The sequence below is a fragment of the Micromys minutus genome (genome assembly GCF_963924665.1).
Source record: "Micromys minutus genome assembly, chromosome: 14".
NCBI lineage: Eukaryota > Metazoa > Chordata > Mammalia > Rodentia > Muridae > Micromys > Micromys minutus.
The window spans coordinates 2,671,277-2,693,847 of record NC_137983.1 but is presented as its reverse complement, the minus strand read 5'-3'; the positions used below and the strand labels follow the sequence as shown (position 1 = coordinate 2,693,847).

Here is a 22,571-nt window from a genome sequence, read left to right as displayed (position 1 = left end):
TCTGCACTAATGTCCACTTTGGCTGGAAAAGGCCTCATGATTCGCCACATTGGGAAAATGCTGCTGGTGAGCTGGGCGTCTGCTCATTTTCTACTCAGGACTCCCTGAAAAGTGATTCAGAGCTCAGCCTGCAGGATTGTAGGACGAATAAACTGGCAGAGTTGACTCATTATGTAGGTCCTGGCTCTGCTGTGTGTCATACGAAGGAGAGAGAGAGAGAGAGAGAGAGAGAGAGAGAGAGAGAGAGAGAGAGAGAGAGAGTGTGAGATGGTGGAGTGAAGCTGATTCTGGCAGGCTTGTGTCTGCCATAGGCTGGACCGACCCATCATGAGGTTCTGAAGGCTGGAAGTCCCAAAATCAAGTGCAGGCATGGTTGCCTGCATGGGTGGCCATCTTACCCTTTCGTCTGAGCTTGTCCTACTTCTTCTTAGGACACCAGCCTCACAAGTGAAGGTCAGTGTTGGGGATTCTTGTCTCACTTTAATTGTCATTATGAAGAACCTCGACTACACTTCTGAGGTAGTCGGCTGGGATGGGGAGCTCAGAATGGCTCACATGAAATCCCAGCAGAGGTGCAGAGGCAGGAAGGTCCTGAGGTTGTTACCAGACTAGGCTGTATAGTAAGACTTGTCTCAAAAAAGGACAAAAATAAAGTTTTTAAATATCCCAGGCCTTAGGAATTAAGCACGTGATCAAAAGGTAAAGGCATCTCAGACTTTTTACACTAGCCAGACTGATTCCCCCATGCTATCTATGTTCATCCAATTTCTTCTCTGTTGAATAAACATTTAAGAAGTGGGTAAACTGGTTGGGAAATTGGTTCCCACCTCAACCCTGGGAAGCTCCCTGTGAGGGACTTTTCTGGATTTTACCCTCCTATGCTCAGGGTGAATCCAGAGAGGTAAGGATTCTGCCTGGAAAGAGCTGGTGATCTTTGGGGACTTTCTTTTGGTTGCCCAGGCTGTCCTTGAACTCCCAGTCCTCTTGCCTCAGGCTCCCAACTGTAGGAAGATAGGGAGGAACCTCCACACCTGGCTTGCCTCTGGTCTGCAGGGGGCTGTTTTAGAGTTCAGTTTACAGTGGTGATTGCTGGGTAAAGGACCAGAAATACAAATAGCACAGAATGGGGTGCCCCTTCTAGGCATTTTCGAGTCACAGAACAACATCCCAAAGCAACTTCATCATGGACCAGCTCCTGTGTAAGATGATTGGTCCACAGAAGCTTCTGGAAGGTTTTTAATTTTTTGAGTAAAGCAGGAAGGTTGGCTGGAAGGCAGGCTTGGAGCTGGCCCCCTGAGACAGTGAGGGGAACAGGAACTTTTCTGTACAACCATGAATTGGTACCCCGGCAGGAGCTGTGAGAGTGTCCAGGGGTTAAGGGTGCTTGCTGCTCTTTCATAGTCCTAGAGTTCAGTTCCTAGCACAGACCTACGACAGCTCACAGTCAGCTGTAACTCTGGCTCCAGGTAAATCTGGTGTTCTCTTCTGCCTTCTGCATATACTTGCACACATAATTAAAAACAAAACAAAACCGTAAGGAGTCTCAGGTGGGAGTGCTGTGCATCTGCAGGCTGTGGTACCCTTCTATTACTCCTCCCAGAGCAGAGCCACCTTCTCTCATTCTGAGGTGAATGAAGTTAGGAAAGGGCTGAGAAGTGATAGTGGGGACTCTGGTCTTTCAGTGCAGGTGACTGCAGACAGGCACTTCCTGGTGAGGATGCTGGAGTCCCTAGGCTTGGCTTAGAACAAAGACAAGCTGTCACTGTCATGTGGAGATGGAGTTTATCAGGGTAGGCATGACTATGGATGGAAATCTGAGGAATATGAGACCTTTGGAGACCTGGTCCTTTTCCCTGGGTGATGATTCTGAGTTATCTCAGGGGTTTAGCAGAGAAAGATGGGGAGGTTAAGGGATGGCATGTCACTTCATGTGTCTGGACTCAACTACTTAGGCATGGGTTGTCCTTCCAGGTCACTGTGCTCATGGGGAAGAGCCAAACTACATCTCCTGCCCCCATGAGGCTTCAGGGCAACCCGAATTGTGTGAAGTCACTTCTGCAGCGTGCTTCCCTGCTCTGAGAGGAGATGTCTGAGGACATGTCATGCTGTGGAACTTGAGCTACTGTACCCCAGCCTTGGCCTGTGAAGAGCTGTGAATGTGAGAGGGCTGACCAGTGATGGCAAGGCTCATACAGAAACCTTTTGGTTTCTACTTGAATGGAATCTTTACCATGAATTTTTTTTTCTTGGAACACAAGTTTGCCTGGAACTTGCAGTCTTTGATCTCCTGACTCAGTTTCCCAAGCCTAGGATCACAGGGAGACATTAGTAGGCCTGGTTCCTTTATTTATTTGTTCATTTGTTTGTTTATAAATGTTCTAAAAGCCAGAAGGATCCAAAATCTAAAATGCTGTGGTTCCAGGCATTTCCCACAGGGGGTTCTGTGGGAGTCCACGCCAGTACGCCAGTGTTTTTTGAGTGGCTACTTCGTTCCTATAGCAGCCTATGTGAGATAGAGTCCCCTGGTGTGATGTCACGGGGGGGGGGGGGGTTGTCCAAAACAGCAGAGCTGACTCAGACTGTATAGTGAGGCTGAAGAAGCCCACTATGACCCTGGTAATTCTGTCACCCTGGGGCCTTAGATGGTTCCAACCACAGTGCCTTTATCTGATCTTTCCTCCTAGGCTATGAATCAACTGCTCTTGAAGTTGATTGAGATCCTCAGTCACTGTGAGGCAGGAGGATTAGGACCCTGAAGTCACTCTGGGCTCCATAGGGAGACCCTGTTTCCATAGTAAAAGGGGTCAGGTGTGAGTGCATGCCTATCCTTCCTGGGGCCTTGCTACTAGGATTAGATTAGCTGTCTCACCAAGTTTAAGGAGAAGGCAGGATGTTGGTACCTTCTATAGTGAGGCCTAATGACAGATGATCTATGGAAATTCTAGAAAGATCTACAGGTATGTATGTCCTGTGCATGGGACCTGCCTGCTTCCCAGCGTCCTTTACCTTTAGTTTGCATGGGGCACCTGAAAATGTTCCAGAACCTGGCTGCACGAAGGACTTGTCCCCTGACTCTCAATTGCAGCCAGAGCCTGCCTGCCTGTCATAGGTCTGATGGAGCCACTGTAAGCTCTCCTGACACCTGCAGAGACCACTGCAGGGAACCCTGCAGCCTCCAGGCCCTCCATCTGTACCCACAATGTCCCTATATGACCCAGTGACAGTCTAAGCTCCTTCCCACATTTGTGGGGCCTCAGAATCTGACCATTCCTGCTGTGGCTCCTGTCATATCCACACTGGAAGCCCTGTACTCAGGCTAGCCCCAGCTGGCCTGTGGCCTCTGCCCTCACGTTCCCTGTGTACCTCCAGCTGTGTCCAACTCTGGCTGTCTCCCTGCCTCCCTACGTCCTGTCCCAAATGCCTGTATTGACATGGTTCTGGTCCAGCTGTGTCTAGCTCTGGCTGCTTCCCTGCCTCCCCACGTCCTGTCCCAAATGCCTGTATTGACATGGTTCTGGGTCTCCCCACTGCTCAGATGCTTGGAACAGGTTCTTTCTTTGCTGTATGGATAGTTGTCCTGTAACTGCAGGACCATACTTCAAGTAGTGGCAGTCAGAAATGGTGCTGGTCATGTCAGTCCTGTCCAGGCCTGGCTGTGACTGTGGCTATGCGCCTTTGGTTTGGCTGAGTGTCATTTACCTCCCTCATGGCCATATGATAACCCAGTACCAGAAGGGGAGGATGCTAAGGTGATGTTCACCGTTTGGAAAGAAGGGTGTGAAGAACACATGCCTGTCACCCTAGCATTGAGAGAAAGGACCTAGGAAGATGAGGCGTTTATACCATCCTGGGCTACAGAAACTCTGCCTCAAAGAAGATGAGAGCTGGGGAACAGTTGGTGAAAAACTTCCTTAGTGTACATAACCCCTGAGTCCTACCTCAGCACACATGAACATGCTTTAACATCCAGGCAGAAAGGAAGTCTTGGACTTGAAGGTTAGCCTCAGCTGCATGGTGAGTTGGAGGCCAGTGTGAGCTACCTGAGAGCTTTTTGAGAAAGAGACAGACAGACAGATACTAGTTTTTTTGGGTTACAGGCAGGTTGACTCCAGGTAGAGAAAGCTGCCTTGAAAGACAGGTAACAGAATGGGTGTCATAAGGTAGTTAGGGTGACTGAGCTCACTCTTGGAGGGGTGCTGCCTCCAGGGAACCTGATCCCACAGATCGCAAGAGTGGCCTCGGGAAGGAAGCATGGCATGCTCTGAACCCTGTTGTGGAGTTAGGGAGGCTCCAAAGGTGCCTTCTCACCATGCTCAAACTGGGGAGGCAGAAGGCCACAGCAACATGCAGGGCTTGCCGCCAACACCTCAGAACCACTGCATGTAGAACAGTGCATGTCCCTTTTGGGCACCTCGAGGCAGTGCTGGGTTTTCTGTGACTACAGGGTTTTCTGTGACTACAGACAGCTGTCTTAAAACAGCAGGAATGGAATTTTCTGGCTCTGGAGGCCTCAAGTCCCAGATTCTGGAGATTACTGACTTGACAGGCTCCATGACAGCTCCTTCCTGCCTCCTTCAGATCTGGGACTTGGGTGACCTGTGGTTCCGGTCTCCTCCCAGCAGTCTCCATCTCTGGGTGTTCTTCATTATGGCCTTATTTCACACAGGGGCTTGATGAGTAGCCCTGGTGGTCTAAACTGCTAGACCCTTCTTTGCACCTCCAGTGTGCGGTCAGTCTTGGGAAAATGTTTGCCCTGTGTTTGAGGTCCTGGGTCAAGTGCTGTAAACACAGGAGTGTGCCTCCATTCAAGCCATCCTTGTGTCTTCTAAGAGTGCCATACATTGCACTTAGAGCTCATTCTACCTTCCTATGGTATCTTCTGAATCCCTGGCTTCTATCACAGCCCTCTTCCCAAGTAGCTTCACACTCTGAGGCTCCCAGCGGGTGTGGATCCCAGGGAGCAGCCCAACCAAGTGCCAGCCTGGTGGAGGCACTATGCTGCTGGCTCGAGCTGAGAGTTCTGGCTGGAAGGTATTACACACCCCTGCCTTCCCTGAGAAACCTTGTAGCCCTTGGGCAGCCTGGGATGTGCCTCTCAGCAGTGTCTGAGCCAACTAGTTAACCTACAGTTCTCCAGGTATTCCCTGTTAGACTGGCTGGAATCCAGTCAACCCATGATACATTCCAAGGGCCACCTAAACTTTCTTTTTTCTTTGCAATGTGTTTGGAATGGAAACCAAGACCTTCTGAATGGGAGGCAAATGCTGTAGCACTAGGCCACACCCCCACAGTTCCTCACTGAGGGTTTTAGGCAGAGGCACAACCCCTGAACCCTGCCTCCAGCTCATCTGTACTTGGGGGAGGGAAATTTTCTTGTGAGTTCCTATGGACATGGGCCCATCCATCTAGAGGCTGAGCTGTGAGATGCTCTGTTAACTCCCAGCTCCTTTGCATTGGGGCCATCTTATATCTGTGGATCCGGGTCTGGGTCTTGGCTGTCCAAGGAGGCTCCTACAGCTGTGATCTCTACAACTGTCAGATCTGCTTCAACTTCAGTCATTCATCAGCACATTTTAGATTCTGCTTCCAAATAGTAATTAGGTGATGGGTGTGGTGGTACATGCCTGCCAGTGATCCTAGACCCTCTAGAGGTTGAGGGAGGAGGATGGGCTATTCCAGGCCAGCCTGGTCTACATAGTCAGACCCTGTCTGCGTGGTGGGAAGAGGGTACATACACAGACAAATGGATTTAAAAAAAAAATGAGGGCCACAGGGAACAGACAGGAACTTCTTGTTAGGAAGGATCCCCCACCTCTCAGCCCATCCTGGCCTAATGCCAGCTTTCTCCTTTTAGCTAGGGAATGATTTCACCCACTAAACACGTGGCTTCAAATTATGGCCTTATATAACACACGAGTCTGCCCTGCTCTTTGTGGGGCCCCACTCTGCCTCCTCTGATGAATTCCAGAGAGGCTGCCAGATTGGTACTCCAAGCCCAGCTCTTCATGCAGGAGGCTTAAAACATGGTTAGAGCCAGAAGAGTGGCTGCCTGTGCTCAGCCCACATCTCCACCCTGTGGCCTCATGTTGTTCTTGCGTGGGTCAAGGGTTGATGTTTTCTTGGAGTCAGGCTTGCTGCTAAAAGCTTTGTGTGTGTGTGTGTCTGTCTGTCTGTCTGTCTGTGTCTGTGATACAGGTCCATGTTAGAGGATGAGGAGCATGGGACGGTGGTTCTGGAAGGTAGGCAAGCACGTTAGCTTTGCAGTATTTATTGAAAGCTCAGAAGCTGTCATTGGTGGCACCTGTTTATGATTCCAGCTCTCTAGAGGCTGAGGCAAACAGCGATTCCAGGACAGCCTGGGTTACACAGTAAAACAATAGAGAGAACCCAGGCACCGTGCTTGTCCTTTGAACTGATGGCCAGCGTGCACCACACAGTATAACTCTTGAGACAAATAATAAAGCAAGAGAGAATATAGTTTCTCATGATCTCTTGGGCCTAGCACTGCCCAAGCCTGCCATGAGACCTAGCTGTCTCTCCTCCTCAGGGCCTTCAGACATCTTCTGGCTCCACACTCCCATGTAGACACCCTTTCCTGACACACCAGGGGATTCTCAGACTATGGGTTTCACATCCACTTAAGACAGGATGTTGGGCCACAGCCTGATGAACTCCAGGTCCCAGACTGAACATGTCATGAGGAAGGTGTGCCGGAAGTCACAAAAAGCCAACAAGTCCTCCTGAGAGAGATGTCATGAAGCTATAATTCTCAAAACTGTGACTCAGCAGTAAAGTCCCTGCCTAGGATCCCCAGCAGAGGCCTGGACCTCTCTCTTACTGTCTCTGTCTGTGTGTGTAGGTTGTTTGTCTTTGGCAGAAGCCCCACCCCCAGTGTTTGTGGACAGCTGGTTTGAAGGTGGACACCATGCTGCTTTCAGGAAGGCTTTGCTCTTGCATCAGGATGTTGCTGCTTGGGATGCCTAATGGACAAGACCCGAGGCAGGTCCCATGGGAGGGATTTTTCAAGAAGTCGGCACTCTAACATGGGAAGAAGGGGCTGTCAAAGGAACAGTCTCCTGACATGACACTGGCTTCCTTGCCCTCCTCTACCCACAGCCTGGCAGGGCTACAAGCATTTTGAGCAAGAAGCCTTATCAGTTTCCTTCCTGTTTGGGATGGGGCTTGCTGAGCTAGCTCTGTTAACTTTCCCCATGAGCGTTGTCCTTGCCTCTGAGAGGGCAGTTCCTTGTCACAGTCTGCCTCAGCCTGCATCTGAACATGTCCAGAGGGGTTCAGTGAGGGTTCTTTTGGCAGGACAGGTGGCACTGCCCCAGGGACTGGACAGAACTTATTGACAGGCCTTGCTGGTTTTCCCCAAGAGACAGTCCCTATTAGGTACTGGGTGGGCAGCAGTATAACCCGGACCACCCGTTTCCAGGCAGCCTGATGGCAAACTATCCAGGGCTCCTGTCCATGCAGTTGACAGGCACACTGGGGTCACCTCTCAGAACTCACGCTCTAGGAGGGATAGTTTTTGTTGAGCCTTGTTTCGGGGAAAAAATTAAAAAGACACCATCCCTCACTGCAGGCAGGGCACCAGTGGGCATGGCCTGTTCCCATCTCTGCAGACTCTCTGACCCGGAGCTCTATTCCATGTGGGGGTTTGCTCCATGTCAGCCCCACTCATCCAAATGCACACAGCTAGCTGGGGTGCATTTCTCAAAAACCCACGCTTTACCGCCGCACCTTTCTCTCTGGAACCCAGCTGAGTCGCTGTGTGAAGGGAAACACCACACAATCTTAGTTTTGAATAACAGGGTAGCACAATCGCTGGGCGCAGCAACTAGCAGCCTAATTTTGTATGCTATTTTAAATATAACTCCTCCCGTGGTGAATCCTGGAGGATCCATCATCTAGACTGGGGGCCTCTTAGCAACATTTGTCCTCTAAGCTTTCCCCATTCAAAGGCAAGCCACCTTTTTCCTGCTCCTCTCTTTCCCTCTCTGGCCCAGAAGTCCCACCTGCTCCTCAGTTCTACCACTGAGCCTGGCTGTGGGCATGTTTCTGTGGTTCTGGATGAAGGCTCATGTGTACAAATATGTGGAGGGGCTTGCATGTGGGCATGTTTGTATGAGCTGTGTGCACAGGACATGTGTGTTTGCGTGTGCACATGCATCTGCGGGTGCACAAGCAGTGTGCAGTCAGGTCTCATTTGGCAGATTTTTTCAGTGCATGTCATGAGTCTTTGTTGTGATTTTGCAAATGTCATGTAACAGACTAACTAGCTACACCATCACTAGTCTTTGTCATGAGCAGGACCCCTGTTGTATCTACAGGCCACGTAAGATTGAAGGTCAACACGCAGTGAATAACTTGGCATGTAGGTGTGTGTGACTAATTAAGGCACAGAATTTCAGTTCAAGTCTCTGTTCCTCATGCAAACTGTTCTTGAACTCTGATGGCACCACCTGGAACATTCTATGACTGACTTTCAGAGTGGCTTGAACTGCCAGGCAAGCATGGCTGTGAACCCCAGCTGATCCCCTGCTGTGCCTCAGACTCCCAACCCTGTCATTGCTGAATGAACAGGGGTCTGTCTAGCTGCTGTGCAGACTGGCCTAGTACTAGGGATCCTCAGCCTCAGCCTCCAAAGTACTGGTGTGCATTGCCAAGCCTAGTCTCACTTTTCAGTCAGTGGGATTTGTTTGTTGTCATTGTCATTGTTGTCGTTATCATTCTTGTAGTTGTGTTAGTGAGCTCACAGGACACATTGTGGGAGTGGGGCACTGCTTCAAGCAGAGGCGGTCCTGAAGATCAGTTCACATCAGCTGCAGTTGTCCTCCCACTGTGGCCAGGCTGTCCTCAAGATCACATCACCTGGGTCTCAGTCTGCGAAGGTGTGAACCCGTCACAGGAAGTTTGTGTGTCATTGTAGGTTGTGGTCTGAGCCTGCTGCTATGACCAAGGTCAGAAGAACCACGAGTCTCCTGACCCTCCTTATCGTGTCACCCCAAAGCAGCCAGCTGCTGGCAGCTTCCTGCGTGGCTAGCTGGGTTTCAGAGATTCCCCTGTACATGGACCATATACCCTGAGCACTTCCATTTTATTTAAATTGTGTAAAATTCACAAACGAAAGCAGTTCCTCAGTGGGTAGTAGTGCTTCAGTGTTGTGCAACCTTCACAGCTCTCCATCCAGAACCTGTAATAGCCCTACAAGACCCATCACTCCAGCCCCTGGCAGCCTCTGTTCTGCTTCCTGCCTCAGTGGACTGGCTTATTGTGGACATTGCTTGTCAGTGGACGCACACGCACACACACATACACACACTTTCTGTGCTGGGCTATTTTTTTGTTTTGTCATGCAGACCAGGCTGGCCCAAACTTCCTATGTAACCAAGGATGTCCTTGTACTCCTGATCCTCCTGCCTCCACTGCCCCAGTACTGGGGTGACAGGTGCTACCACCTTCAGACTACATTTTGAGGGATGGAACTCAGGACTCAACATGCTAGGTCACCCTGCCTGCTGAGCAATCGTCACTCATGTTTTCTCACTTCACTCACGTGCTGTGGGCTAGTGCAGCATTCCTACCATAGCTGAGGGCTATTCCCTGTGCTTGGACTATATTTTATTTATCCATTCATCCATTGGTGTGTTTCTGCCTTTTAATACAAGCCACACTGTATGCAGTCATGTCCTGGGATTTGAGTTCCCAAGCTTTGGGTCAAGAAGAACAGAATTGCTAGGTCTATGTGTATTGTTTGGGAGCCAGTGTTTTTCCAGTTAAGTGGTTCTATCTCAGTATCACAAGGTGTTCCTTTCGGTGCCTGTGCTGTGTCGAAGTTGTCCATCCTCTGGCTATGGTTGCTGTGGTGGTTTATAGTTCAGTGATCTTAGAAACACAGTGCTGGGAATGTTCACCTGACTCCCCTTTGTTTCTCTAGAGAGATTCATGGAGGGTGGGAGGGAATGCCTAGATCTGCTGAATTAAACATGATTAACATTAAACCATCTTCCAGGAGCCAGTGAGCTGATGGTCAGCAGGTAGAGGTGTTTACCGCTAAACCCAGTGATCTGAGTTCAATTCCTAGAAACCACACGGTAGAATCCTGCAAATTGTCCTCTGACACACACATGTGCATCATAACACAGGCGCAAACACAAAATATGGAAAGAAACAAATGTCTCAAAGCCTGTGGTGCACAACTGTGCCCCTAGCACTCACGTCACAAGACTCCGGCCACCCAGGCCACAGGGTGAGAGTGTCTGAAACTATAACAACCAAAACCAGAACAGGGCACTCAAGAAGCAGAAGCAGGCCTGTGTATTGAGCCAGCCTGGTCTGTAGACTGGGTTCCAGGGTACCCAGGTCCTTATAGTGAGACCCTGTCTGAAAAGACAGGCCCAAAACTGACTAACAACAAAAGTATGTGCACTAAATCAACCAGTAACATAACATTTGCATATATACCTGTGTGTGTGTGCGCGCGTGCGTGTGCGTGCGTGTGTGCTCATGTTTACAACTGTTTGCCCCCTTGCTATGGTGTACCATTGGAGGTCACAGGACTTTTGAGAATTGAGTTTTCTCTCCTTCATTTCTTTTTGTTTGTTGTTTGATTTCTTTTGAGATATGGTCTGATGTGCCCTAAGCTTGCCTCCAACTGGTTATATATGTGAAGCCGGCTTTGAACTATGATCCTTTGCTTCTGACTTCCAAATGCCACTGTGACAATAGTGTGCCACCCCACCCAACCTCTGCCTGGTTTCTGAGTCAGTGTCCCACGTCTACAGCCGTGGTGCTGTGTGCCCCAGGCAAGCTGGGCCTTGAGCTTCTATGAGCCTCCTGTGTCCTCCTATCTGTGGAACTGCAGGCAAGCCCTGGCACATCTGGTGCTCTGTGGGCTCCCGGGATCTACTCTAGTTGTCAGGCACTTCTGCCCTCAGGGTCATCAACTTCTGGTCCTGAAGGCAGTAAACCATGTCTAGATGTCTTTCATTTTTTTTTATTTTGTTTTATTTAATGTGCATGTGTCTTGCTTTCCTTTTGGTAGTTAGGACACTTAGAGAGAGAGGCTGCAGAACTGGATCACTTATTAAAAGCACTGGCTGCTCTTCCAGAGGACACAGGTTTAGTTCCCAGCACCCACATGGCTGCTCACAACCATCTGCAACTGCAGCTGCAGGGGATCCAGCACCCTCTTGTGGCCTCTTTGGGCACTAAGCATGTAGTGATACTGATCCACAGATGGGAGTTTTTCTGCAGATTGTGGATCTGGCTATGGGGCTGGGTGTGTTTGGGCTTTGCCTACTTGAGTGTTGGTTTCCTGCTGTTTTGAAACACTGTGTGTTGGTGCTCTTTAGGATTGTGCTGCCGAGTCACACTTGTGACTTCTGCAAAGTCAGAGACCAGCAATGTCTGCAAGTGGCTACGAGGCAAATATCACAGCCTTGTTAGGCCTTGGTCTCTCTGGTTGCACACATTTTTTTATTGTGACACAGATTCAATCTGAGTTAACTTTTAGTTCATATCTGCCTACCTCACCCTCCCCAGTAGCAGCAATGATAGATTTGTCCTACTGAGTGTGACAATATGCACTGAACAGATATTTAATTTGCAAGCCTGGGTGTTGAATCCAGGACCTTGAGAATGCCAGGCAAGTTCCCCACCACTGAGCTGGACCTCAGCGTCAAATGACCCAGATTCCACCAAACATGTGCTCTTCCTGCTGCTGGCTAAAAGGGAAGAAACGGCTCCTTAATGATACGGAAAAAGACCGAAAAGTGAAGCTGCCTTGAACGTTCCCATGGTACCTGTGGGAGCTGATGCTGTTGCCTTGTCACAGGAGCTTCTTTGAGCGTGTCCCTCCTGACACCTCACAGCTCAGGATTCCAGAGCTGATGTTAATCCTTTGCTGCCAGTCCAGCCCTTTAGGCTTGTGCTGCTGAGTCACACTTCGAACTTCTGCAGAGTCAGAAGCAAGCAAATGTCTGCAAGTGGCTTGGAGACAAATCTCGCAGCCTTGTCAGCCCTTGGTCTCTTGTGACCATTCTGTTTTGGTATTGTAGTAAAAGCACCCACACACAGTATTTCTGCCTTGGAATAAAACTTCATGTTTAAAAACAAGCTGTGAGACACCACACTCTTCTTTTAGTAGCTAATCTCATGAATGAACTCCTCTTCATTCTTCAGAACACTTCTTTTATGTCAGCGCTCCTTTGAAAGCTTCTGAGCTCCCAGAGATAATTTTCCCTACCATTTTTCATTCACTGTTGGGGTTGCGGACCAGCTTCTCCTGCTGCTCTTTGAGCAAAGGCCTCATTTGTCTTCAGTTGGTCCACGTGGGCTGATGCACTTAACCCATACTGCTGTGCTCCTTGCTGCAAGACACCACCTAGGCTATTAAGAGCATCAAATCATATTCCCTGTACTAGTAGGCTTCAGAAATAAATGCATTTTATTACAAGTAATTTTTTCATGGTGGGAACATGGCTCCTCATAGAGCCCCTGCCCAGTGAGGGGCTAGGGTGTGGATTGGGTAGAGCTCCTGTCTAGAATTTATCCCCTTCCCCCAGGTGTATTGTCTTGGCTCAGGGGTATTGTCTTGCCTTATTTGAGGGAGGCTCTGGGTTCCATCAAGTTTGCCACAAAGCAGGTAAATGGGAGGCACTTGGGTCTCCTCATAAGACAGGTGGTTGCTTCTACTGTGGGTCTGGAGCTGTATACAAATGTGATCACCAGGCTAACCCCTACCTTGTGTCTAGTTACAGGAGGTGTGCACCTGCCAGTGAGGCATGCTGAGGCCAGGAGGCCTGCAGGATGAGTGCGCACGAGGCTGGCAGCTCAGGCCGTCGGCAGCAGGCCACCTACCACCTCCACATCTACCCTCAGCTGTCCAGTGCTGGGAGCCAGACCTCATGCCGTGTGACCGCCACCAAGGACAGCACAACAAGCGATATCATCCGAGACGTGGTGGCCAGCCTACACCTGGATGGCTCGAAGCACTACGTGCTGGTGGAGGTGAAGGAGTCAGGCGGGGAGGAGTGGGTGTTGGATGCCAGCGACGCACCTGTGCACCGAGTGCTACTGTGGCCTCGGCGCGCTCAGGACGAGCACCCTCAGAAGGACGGCTACTACTTCGTGCTGCAGGAGCGCAATGCCGATGGCAGCATTCAGTACCTGCACATGCAGCTGCTGGCTCGGCCCACGGCCGCATGTCGCCTGGTGGAGCGAGGGCTGTTGCCCAGGCCTCAGGCCGACTTTGACGACCTGTGCAACCTGCCAGAGCTGACTGAAGCCAACCTGCTGCAGAACCTGAAACTGCGCTTCATGCAGCAGAAGATCTACACATACGCGGGCAGCATCCTGGTGGCCATCAACCCCTTTAAGTTCCTGCCCATTTACAACCCCAAGTATGTGAAGATGTATGAGAACCAGCAGCTGGGCAAGCTGGAGCCCCATGTTTTTGCTCTGGCTGACGTAGCCTACTACGCCATGCTGCGCAAGCGCGTGAACCAGTGTATCGTCATCTCTGGTGAGAGCGGCTCTGGCAAGACACAGAGCACCAACTTCCTCATCCACTGCCTCACAGCCCTCAGCCAGAAGGGCTATGCCAGTGGCGTCGAAAGGACCATCCTGGGAGCGGGGCCTGTGCTGGAGGTGAGCACCGGGGCCTGGAGGTGAAGGGCAGGAGATGAGGAGCGCTGGCCTGCTGCCCCAGCTCTGTGTGATGCCCATGTCCATCCCAGAGTGCACTGAGCTTGGATGCCAGCCAGGTTCCACACCTAGCACCACCCAGAGAAAGTGCACACAAGAAGTCAATTGGATGAGGCAGGGCAGCAGGCTGGGTGTGTCAGCTCCTTGGAACCATCCCGACCCTGTGATTGGGGTGTCAAGGCCTCCTCCAGCGGTCGGGGCCCTGGGATGGCTGGGATGTGAGGGGTGCCTTGGGCCGTGCATTTTACCCAGGAGCATATACAGGACTCAAGGGAGGCTGTGTCTCCAGGCGTGGCCAGGCCAGACCTCGGGTCCGAGAGCATCCAGAATGGGAGGTGAGAGCAGCGGGGCTCACAGGACTTTGGTGTTCATCCAGGTCCCGGGCCAGCAGATTGATGTGCTCATGCTGAGCGTCACAGGCCATCCCAGGAGCAGCAGGGAAATAGTGCCACAGCGTATGGGGGAGACCACCTCAGACCTGCACCTTATGCCCCAAGCCCAGGGTCCCGAGTAACTAAATTCCACGGGAGACATTAATATGTCACCGTGGACACCCTGGGCATGAGTGACAGGAGGGATGAGTGAGTGAGCCCAGCTCTGGGCATTTTAAGGAGGATGTCAACATCTCTCATCTTTGGTACATCAAGGTAGGGGTGACTATGGGCTGGGGTCTGCAGCTCCAGAGTCGAGGTTTCAGGAACAGCTCCACTTAGCTCTTCTCTTTTTCTCTCCCCCCCTTCCCCTTTCTGTCTGCCTCTCTCTCCTCCCCTTTCTGTTTGTCCCTCTATCTTAGTGGTATGCTCTTTTTCATTGTGTATGTGTGTGGTGTGTATGTGTGCATGTATGCAAAAGTGTGCTGCAGCTTGTGTGTACACATGCATGTGTATGTGTATATGTGTGCATGCATGGGTATTTTGCTTGCATGCATGTCTGCCTGGTGCTGCAGAAACCAGCAGAGGCACCAATTCCATTGGAACTATGTTCTGAACAGTTGTGAGCCTCCATGAGGGTGCTGGGAATCGAACCTAGGGACTTTGGGAGAGCATGAGGTGCTCTTAAAACTTGAGCCACCTTGTCAGCCCTTCTTTCTCAGTAGGCTTTTTAAAAATTCATTAATTTTATGAGTGGATATGTGTGTGCCACAGTGTACACCCAGGTGCCAATGGACGGCTTTCTGAGGTTAGTTTTCCCACCATGTGGATCCCAGGGATCGAACTCAGATCACCACATGCCTCACCCACTGAACTACATTGCTGGTGCCAGTGGCCTTTGGTTCTTTTGTTTTGTTTTGTTCTCCTTTTGAGACAGGGTCTCACTTTGTAGCCCTGTCTGTCCTGGAACTCACTTTAAAGAACAGGCTTGCCTCAAAACTCACAGGAATCCACCTGCCTCTGCCTCTGGAGTTCTGGGATTTAAAGCGTGTTCCACCACAATCAGGCTCAGTAGGATTTTTTTTCAAGGCAGTGTCAGGTCAGAGAGCACTGAGCAGGTGGCAGACTTCTCAGGCTCCTCCTCTCAACTTTGCATCTTGTATTTCGTGGCAGTGTTGTGTGTTATAACTGAAGCCAGTGTGCGGTGCTGATTTCACCTAATCCTGCAGTGCATCTCAGAGGTGGATCTCTGTGTATGTGGGCACCAGTTTGACAGTGTGGGCTGCCACCGTTGTGTGGTGCAGTGTCTCCAGCACCTATGAACCTGCCTTTCTTCCTCCTCTATCTCCACCTGCAGTCTTCATCCCCCAAGGGCTCCCTGGTCACAGGGCCAAGCTCACTGTGCCCCCTTGCAATTTGGTCCTACTAAATCCTGAGGGTCCTCTGCCTTTTTTAATCTGAAACTCTTTTTCTCTTGCTAACCTTTGACCTCTTGCACCCCCCACTCCACCTCTCACCCCTCATTGAAGGCTGCTGTCTGCTGTGCAGATTCACTGAAATCGCCTCTAGCCTGCTGCGTTCATCTAGGTTCCTCTTCCATTGAGGTCACTGCAGGCCATCATGTGAGGTCACAGGACTCAGATGTGCACCAGCTTGGCTGGTGTGTTTCTGCTTTTTGCTCTACAACCAAAGGAAGGTTCAGCATCCCATGTGATGCTTAAGCTTAAATATGAAGCAGACAAAGCCCACTGAGTAACAATAGATTTTCTCTGCCAAGCTCAGTAGCTCGTGCTTCTTGTTCCAGCGCTTAGGAGGTTGAGCCAGGAGGATCTAGAATTTAGGGTAATCTATGACTACTTAGAGAGTATGAGGACAGCCTGGACTACACGTGACCTCAGGGACTACATGCGACCCAAGAGAAAAATAATTTGTTTCCTTTTGGGTCTGGCTTCTGCAGCTGTATCAGTTCATCTGTGCAGACGAACCACCTATGGCATACATACAGACGTCTCCCTCAGCGTTAGCCGCAGTACCAACTGTCAAGCCCATGATCTGAAAATAAGAAATGGAAAAGTCCCTAAAGAAGCTCTTTGTAGGGTTTTTTGATTGTTTTCATTTGATTTGTTTGAGGCCGGGTGTCTCCACGTAGCCCTGGCTGTCCTGGAACTGACAATGTAGGGACATGGCCGGCCTCAAATTCAGAGATCCTCCTGCCTCTGGCTCCCAAGTGTTGCATTTAATGGTGTGTGTCAGCGCCACCTGGCAGTTTGTAGGTTTTAGATTGAGCCTGTTGTGTGTGGCATGCCGTGCTTCCTCGACCTTCTGCCTCAACCTTGGGCCCCTGTGTGTGTGGTGCTATGCTGTGGGCGCCACCCTCAGGTTGGGCACCAGTGCACTTGGTCATGAGGGTTTGTGGTCTCTTGGCACTTGTGTTCAGGCGGAGGCAAGAGTGGTGCTATGGGGGTGCCACGCAGAGCCTGCAGAGACCCTGTAACTGGAAAGTGAAGACCCCAGGGGGGAGGGGAGCATGAGCTAAAGGGGACCCTCATTGCTGTGAAGTACCCAGTCCTTGAATTTTGCAACCCTGTTTCCAAGTGAGCTCACACTTCCACATCCCGGGCCAAGGATTTGGGTGTGAATCATGTGGGGACTCATGTCACACCTGTCCACAGTACCTCCATAGACTAACTGCTGGTGACACGCAGTAGCTTTGTTCCCAGGGGCCAGTCACCAGCTCCTGTCATTCTCTTGTGCTGGTGAGGGCGCTACCATCTTCCTCATCCATCGCTGCAGTGCCCCTCAGGGATGCTGGCACGGCGCTGACTGTTGTTACTGTCAGTCACTGAGTGACTGCTAAGAGTCAGGTACCTATGAAGCTTAAGCTATTTTCAAGGTTTTTTATTTAGTTACTTCCCAATTGCTAGGACAACAGGCATGTATCACACCATATATGGCTTCTTCCTTCCTTTCTATGTTGCCAATGCTGGTCCCAACTTGCCTATCCCCCTACTTCCTCTTTTGAGTACTGCATGAAAGGCTCTGGGGAACAAATCCAGCAAGACCTTGTTAGCTAACACTGTGAAGCCTTTTTTTCCCTGGTTACAGCTGCAGATCTTAGATCATGGTACAGCTTGGGTCACAGGTTACCCCAGCTCATGTGACTTTCTAGTCTCTCATTCCTGTCCTCTTAGGGTCCTAGGCTTTGGCCCGTGCACAGACCAAAGATACATGCAGCTTACAGTGTCAGGGACTTTTTCTCAGTACCCCAAAAGGAGAAGTTTGGTTTCTTTGAGGCCAGGGTGTCACTGTGCTCTCCGGTCCTCTCAGGCCAGAACGCAGCCTCAGTGCAGTACTGGGCAGAAAACAGGAGGACTTCTATGGAAGGCATGGGTCTGTCAGTCCGTATTCCTGCATGCCCCAACATAGTTGCCATTTCAAAGAATGTGGGGATGACATGTACCAGGGCATCCTCCAGTAGGCAAGGAGTAGGCCCTCCATACTTCCTACATTCAGAAAGGAGACACTTGTGTGTGCTGTTGGCTGCCTGAGCTTACAAGGCAATAACGTGTCTGGGGGTTTTGTGAGCCAGTGGGTTGTTAACTCTCGATGGGCACTGCACACCTTGACAACCCTTAGCTCAGCTGAGTGGCCTAGGACAGTGGTCATAGAGTTCAGACATGCTTTACTCCATGTCAGCAGGGCACAGACTGTGTGGGCTTGGCATGTCCACAGCTGCTGCTGGCATGTTTGGGGCAGCACAGCTCTGATTCTGAAAGCAGAAATGAAACATGGACCCACATCTTTTCCCTGGGTCTGGCTTCACTTAGCCACAGGCCCCGCTGCACCTGAAGAGGAGTCTGAGGGCGGGAGACGACACACAGCTTCAGCTGCCATAGGCTCCCGCACTCCAGAACAGGGATGGGCCCTGACGCTGCTGCTGCCTCCTGCTCAGGGCCAGGGTTTGTGTTCTTAGAGATTTCTTAAACCAAACTCTGCTCCCCAACCCTGTAGGTCGTCACCAGGACCACAGGACCTTTGCCCACTGGTCATGGCTTTCCTGGGGTATGGTGGCTTGGCTCTGCCCAGCCACAGGGACGTGGCTTTACTGATATGAAAAACCGAAGATCTAGGTGAAGATGTTTGGCAGACTGACTCAGGTGTAAAGTTGTGGAATTGGGAGTGCCTCAGCCTATGGGGTGGGGGTGTTTAACAGCCTTGATATTGACTGGGAATGGCAGCAAGTGACTGTTGATGTAGCACTTGGAAGCCAAGGCCAGAGGAATTTGAGGCCAGCACGGGTTACATTGTGAGACCCTGTCTCCATCTGTCAACCAAGATTGCAGCTCAACAGTTGCTGTTCATCTAAGGGGAACCTCTAAAATGTCTTGTTTTAGAGATTTGTCCCCAAGTAACTGTTGTCACCTGCTGGGAGTTGGTGACATCACTGGGTCTGTGATTGAGAAAGGGTTGAGGGGCCATCGTCTGTTCTCCAGCTCAGGCTTGGCCACGTGACCACTTGTTCCATGTGCTTGCACTGTAGTGTGGTATGGGCAGGAGTGCCCTGGCCAGTACCTAGCCAGAGCTCACACCAGGGCTCAGCACTCCAGCTAAACGTGCACTTTACAAGGTCAGTACTTCATCACAGTGACACAGCATTGTCCTGGTTTGCTCTCTCTTGCTGCGATGAACACTGTGACCAGAAGCAGCGTAGGGAGGAAAGGACTTGTTCCATTCTATAGATGATAGTCTGCCACTGACGGACACCAAGGCAGGAGCTTGAAACAAAAAGAGAAATGCTAGTTACCAGCTGTCCCCAGGCTACTGCCTGTCTGCCCTGCCTTCTTTCTGTCTCCTTCCTTTCTTCCTTCCTTCCCTTTTTTTACATACATAGCATTAGCTGTCTTGGAACTCACTATACAGACCAAGCCAGCCTTGAACTCTGTAGAGTGCTGGGATTTAATCACCACACTCAGTACTCATCTGCCTTCCTTATATAGAGGTCAGACCCACTTGCCCAGGAATTATATTACCCACAATGCACTGGGCCCTCCTCCATCAGTTAGCAGTTAAGAAAATCTTCCACTTGGACTAGAGAGATGCTCAGTGGTTAAGAGCACTGACTGCTCTTTCAGAGGTCCTGAGTTCAATTCCCAGCAACCACATGGTGGCTCACAACCCTCTGTGATGCCCTCTTCTGGTGTGTCTGAAGATAGTGACAGTATACTCATATACTTTAAATAAGTAAATAAATATTTAAAAAGAAAATGCTCCACAGATGTATTCACAGGCTAGTCTGATGGAGGCAAGGTTTCTTCTTTCTAGGTTTGTCATGTTGACAAAATCAACTGTCACAATGCCATCTGGTGCATTCAGTGTTGTGCAACCATCGCCTCTATCTTACTTGGAACATTTCATCTCCCACAAAAGATTTTCTGTCCATATCAGTTGTCACTGCCCACTACTCTTAGATCTGCTTCCTGTCTCCAACTTTGCCTGCTGTGTCTGGTTATGAACTTCACCATTTATCACGTGACCATTGCTCTGGCTTCTGTCACTCAAAAGCACACTTCCTAGATACATGTGTTGCAGTGTGTGTTCGTGTGTTGGAGTTTTGCTCATTTTTCATGACTGAGTAATATTCCACTCTGGTCAGACACTACTTGGTTCCTCTGCTTGCTGTGTCAGCATTTTATTCCTTAGCACAGCTGGCTACGATTAGGCTCCCCAGCCAGAAAATTTTCTACCCTTCAGGGTCCCCCACTAGAGCAGTGCTGGATCAAGAAGTGTGGTTGCTGCTTGCACACATGGAGCAGCATACCCTGCAGCAGCCTGCTGAGGGTGACTTGAAGGCTTGGAGTACCTACGGATCCTGGGGCAGGACATGTGTCCACATGTGCCAGCCCATCCTGCTAAGAGGCTGCAGACAAGGGCAGCTTGCCTCAGGGAGTTTTAGGGGGGTAGAAGCAGACAACCAGTGGCGAAGAAGGACTGATCTTGGCGCAGTGAAGTAGGGGTCTCAGATGGCTGCAGGAATCATTTGGGGGACTTTGCTCAACTGATAGTTTATCCAAGGCAGAACAGAGACTCAAGGACCCTCTTGACTTAACTTAGAAGGTACCTGGTCCTGGGTTGGCAAGTTGGTTTAGTGGGTAAAGGAACTTGCTGCCAAGCTTCTGGGCCTAAGTTCAGGCCCTGCATGGTAAAAGGTAAAACCGACTCCTGAAAGTTGTCTTCTGACCTCCACATATGTGTGCCCATGGGTAAAACATACAGCCACAAAATAAATAAAAATAATGTTTCAAAGTTTAAACATGCAGGGGTGTTGTGGAAGGTGGGAGGAATGGAGATCATGGTGTTTGCTAGGGAGGCTGGTGTGTGTGGGGTTGAGTGGTGAGGGCTGGGGGACATTGCCTAGGAGGTCATAGGATCATTGAACAAGTCAGGGTCACTGGATACCCACTGTGGGGACAGGAATGAGTGCTCAGGACACACTCGGCACCCCACCTTGTGCCTGGTCCTGCCTTGTGTCTGTGCCCCACAAGGTCTCAGTGTGAATATGAGGGTCAGTAGTCATGGGTGGGAGCAGAAAGGAACAATGTGACCTAAGCTCTGGGGTCTGAGGCCCTTGAGGGATGGGTGGACAGGTAATAAGATACATAGAGATCCAGAGCAGAATGCAGAACTGGGGTGTGTGAACCATATGGAGAGAGCCATCTAGGGGACCCCTGGGTTGTAGGGTGTCTCAAGCAGGTCCCATGTGCATGAGGGTGTGCCAAAGAGTCACACAAAGGTCATACCTTTTGTTCAAACCCGTGTTCCCCACTGCTATTCATGTTTGGGGATCTAGGTCCCATATTCCAGTCAATGCTGTGTGTCCAGATGTCAGTTGGGCCCTGCTGGGAGCCACTGGACTTTGAGCAGCTGTCAGAGATGCTGAGGTATCACGGGGGCCTCCAGCCTGGGATTTCCATGTCTTCCTGCACCTATGAGATCGGTAACAGGAATTCCCCCGAAAAGGAGGTTTTTGTGCTGGACTGTCCTCAAGATAGGCTTCCTTTGGGCTTTCCCCATCTTCCTTTACTGCCCTTCTGCAGGCTCTCATATAACCCAGGCTGGCCTCATACTTGTGCCATAGTTGAGGATGACCTCAAACTCCTGATCCACTGGCTTCCACCCCCTAAATATCAGATTGACAAGCATGACAGGCCTGAGTTATGTGGTTTTTGAGAATGAACGCTCGTGTGAATGTTATTCAAGCTCTCTGTCCACTGGGTTATAAGTACCTACCAGCTAAGCAACAAGCACTCTGTCAACCAAGACACATCCCTAGACCAGTGCAGGTTTTCTTGCAGACAGTGGGCAGTTCCTTCTAAACGGTTTTGATTTCTGGGCTTCATTTTTTCATGGCTAACTGCAGTTTGGAAATACTAAGTGGAAAAATCCAGAAATAAGCAGTTTTGGGTTTCACCTTTTCTTCTGCGTAAGAAGCCTAAAGGCTTAGTGAATGTAGAGAAAGATCTAATTTGAATGTTGAGTTTGGCTCTGCCTGTGCTGTGGGCATCCACTAGGAGTCTGGGATGCTTGGTTTTACTTACCAACTTGAAAAGTCTAGAATCTGCTGTGAAGGTGGTGTCTGGATCACACTGGCCCGTGGTAACTGTCATGTCTTGATGGTGCCATTGGGGTGGGAAGGCACACCAGTCTTGGTAACACCATCCCTTGCGTTTGGGTCCTAATGAGGTGCATGTGTTCTGCTAGCTGTGCGGTGATTAGTTAAGCAGCATCCTTGACTCCTATAATGATGGGTGCTATCCTGGGACTGGGAACCAGGTTACCCCTTCTCCCCCAGGGTTCTTTTGTTAGGGTGAGTTGTTATCACAGCAGGAATGGACACTAGGGCAGAGTAGTGGGAAAGATCCTAGGTTGTTACCCTGCCTCGAGTTGCCCAGGGATGGGCTCTGGATCTGAGAGGATCAGTCCATGATGGGCTTTGGGTCTTAGATGAGTGAGTACTTGTGGTGCAGTCGCTCATGTTGCTGGCTGCATTGGACCAAGCCACAGGACTGCCATTCCCTAGGCAGTCTAACATAGCCGTCACTCAGCATTCATGTGTCCAGTGTGCCGAGTCACTCCCTGACCATACGTCCATGTACATATAGAAAATTCTAGAGCCCTATAGAGAACAATGTGTCATATGCCATGTGTATTTACTAGGTTCCTGGTTCCTGGCACCTGTGTCATACATGCTTGATGCAGACACCTGTGTGCACAGTGGCACCCTCTCCTGGGTCTTCTAGCAGTATGGGGGACTTGGGGAAGGAAGTCTTGGAAGTAGGCATCCCATGGTGCTTAGAGGCTGGCTTGGGCAGGGTTCTTTTCCTGTGTGTGTGTGTGTCTTGTCTGTCTCTGTGTAGGCATCAATCCTCAAGTGCTATCCACTTAGAGACAGGGTCTCTCCATAAGCCTGGACCCTGCCTGGCATACTAG

At 50.4% G+C, this 22,571-nt stretch overlaps 1 protein-coding gene across 10 annotated transcripts in view; it reads left to right on the top strand.

Moving 5' to 3' along the window:
* The window catches only part of MYO9B (myosin IXB), an 80,724-nt gene that overhangs the window by 3,326 nt on the left and 54,827 nt on the right, over positions 1-22,571 (top strand). For all 10 annotated transcript variants that reach the window (XM_080928826.1, XM_080928822.1, XM_080928825.1 and 7 more), the window contains exon 2: positions 12,762-13,656. In XM_080928826.1, the coding sequence (XP_080784952.1) occupies positions 12,817-13,656 (840 nt within the window). In that variant the 5' untranslated portion in view covers positions 12,762-12,816. The remainder of the gene's footprint in view (positions 1-12,761; positions 13,657-22,571) is intronic.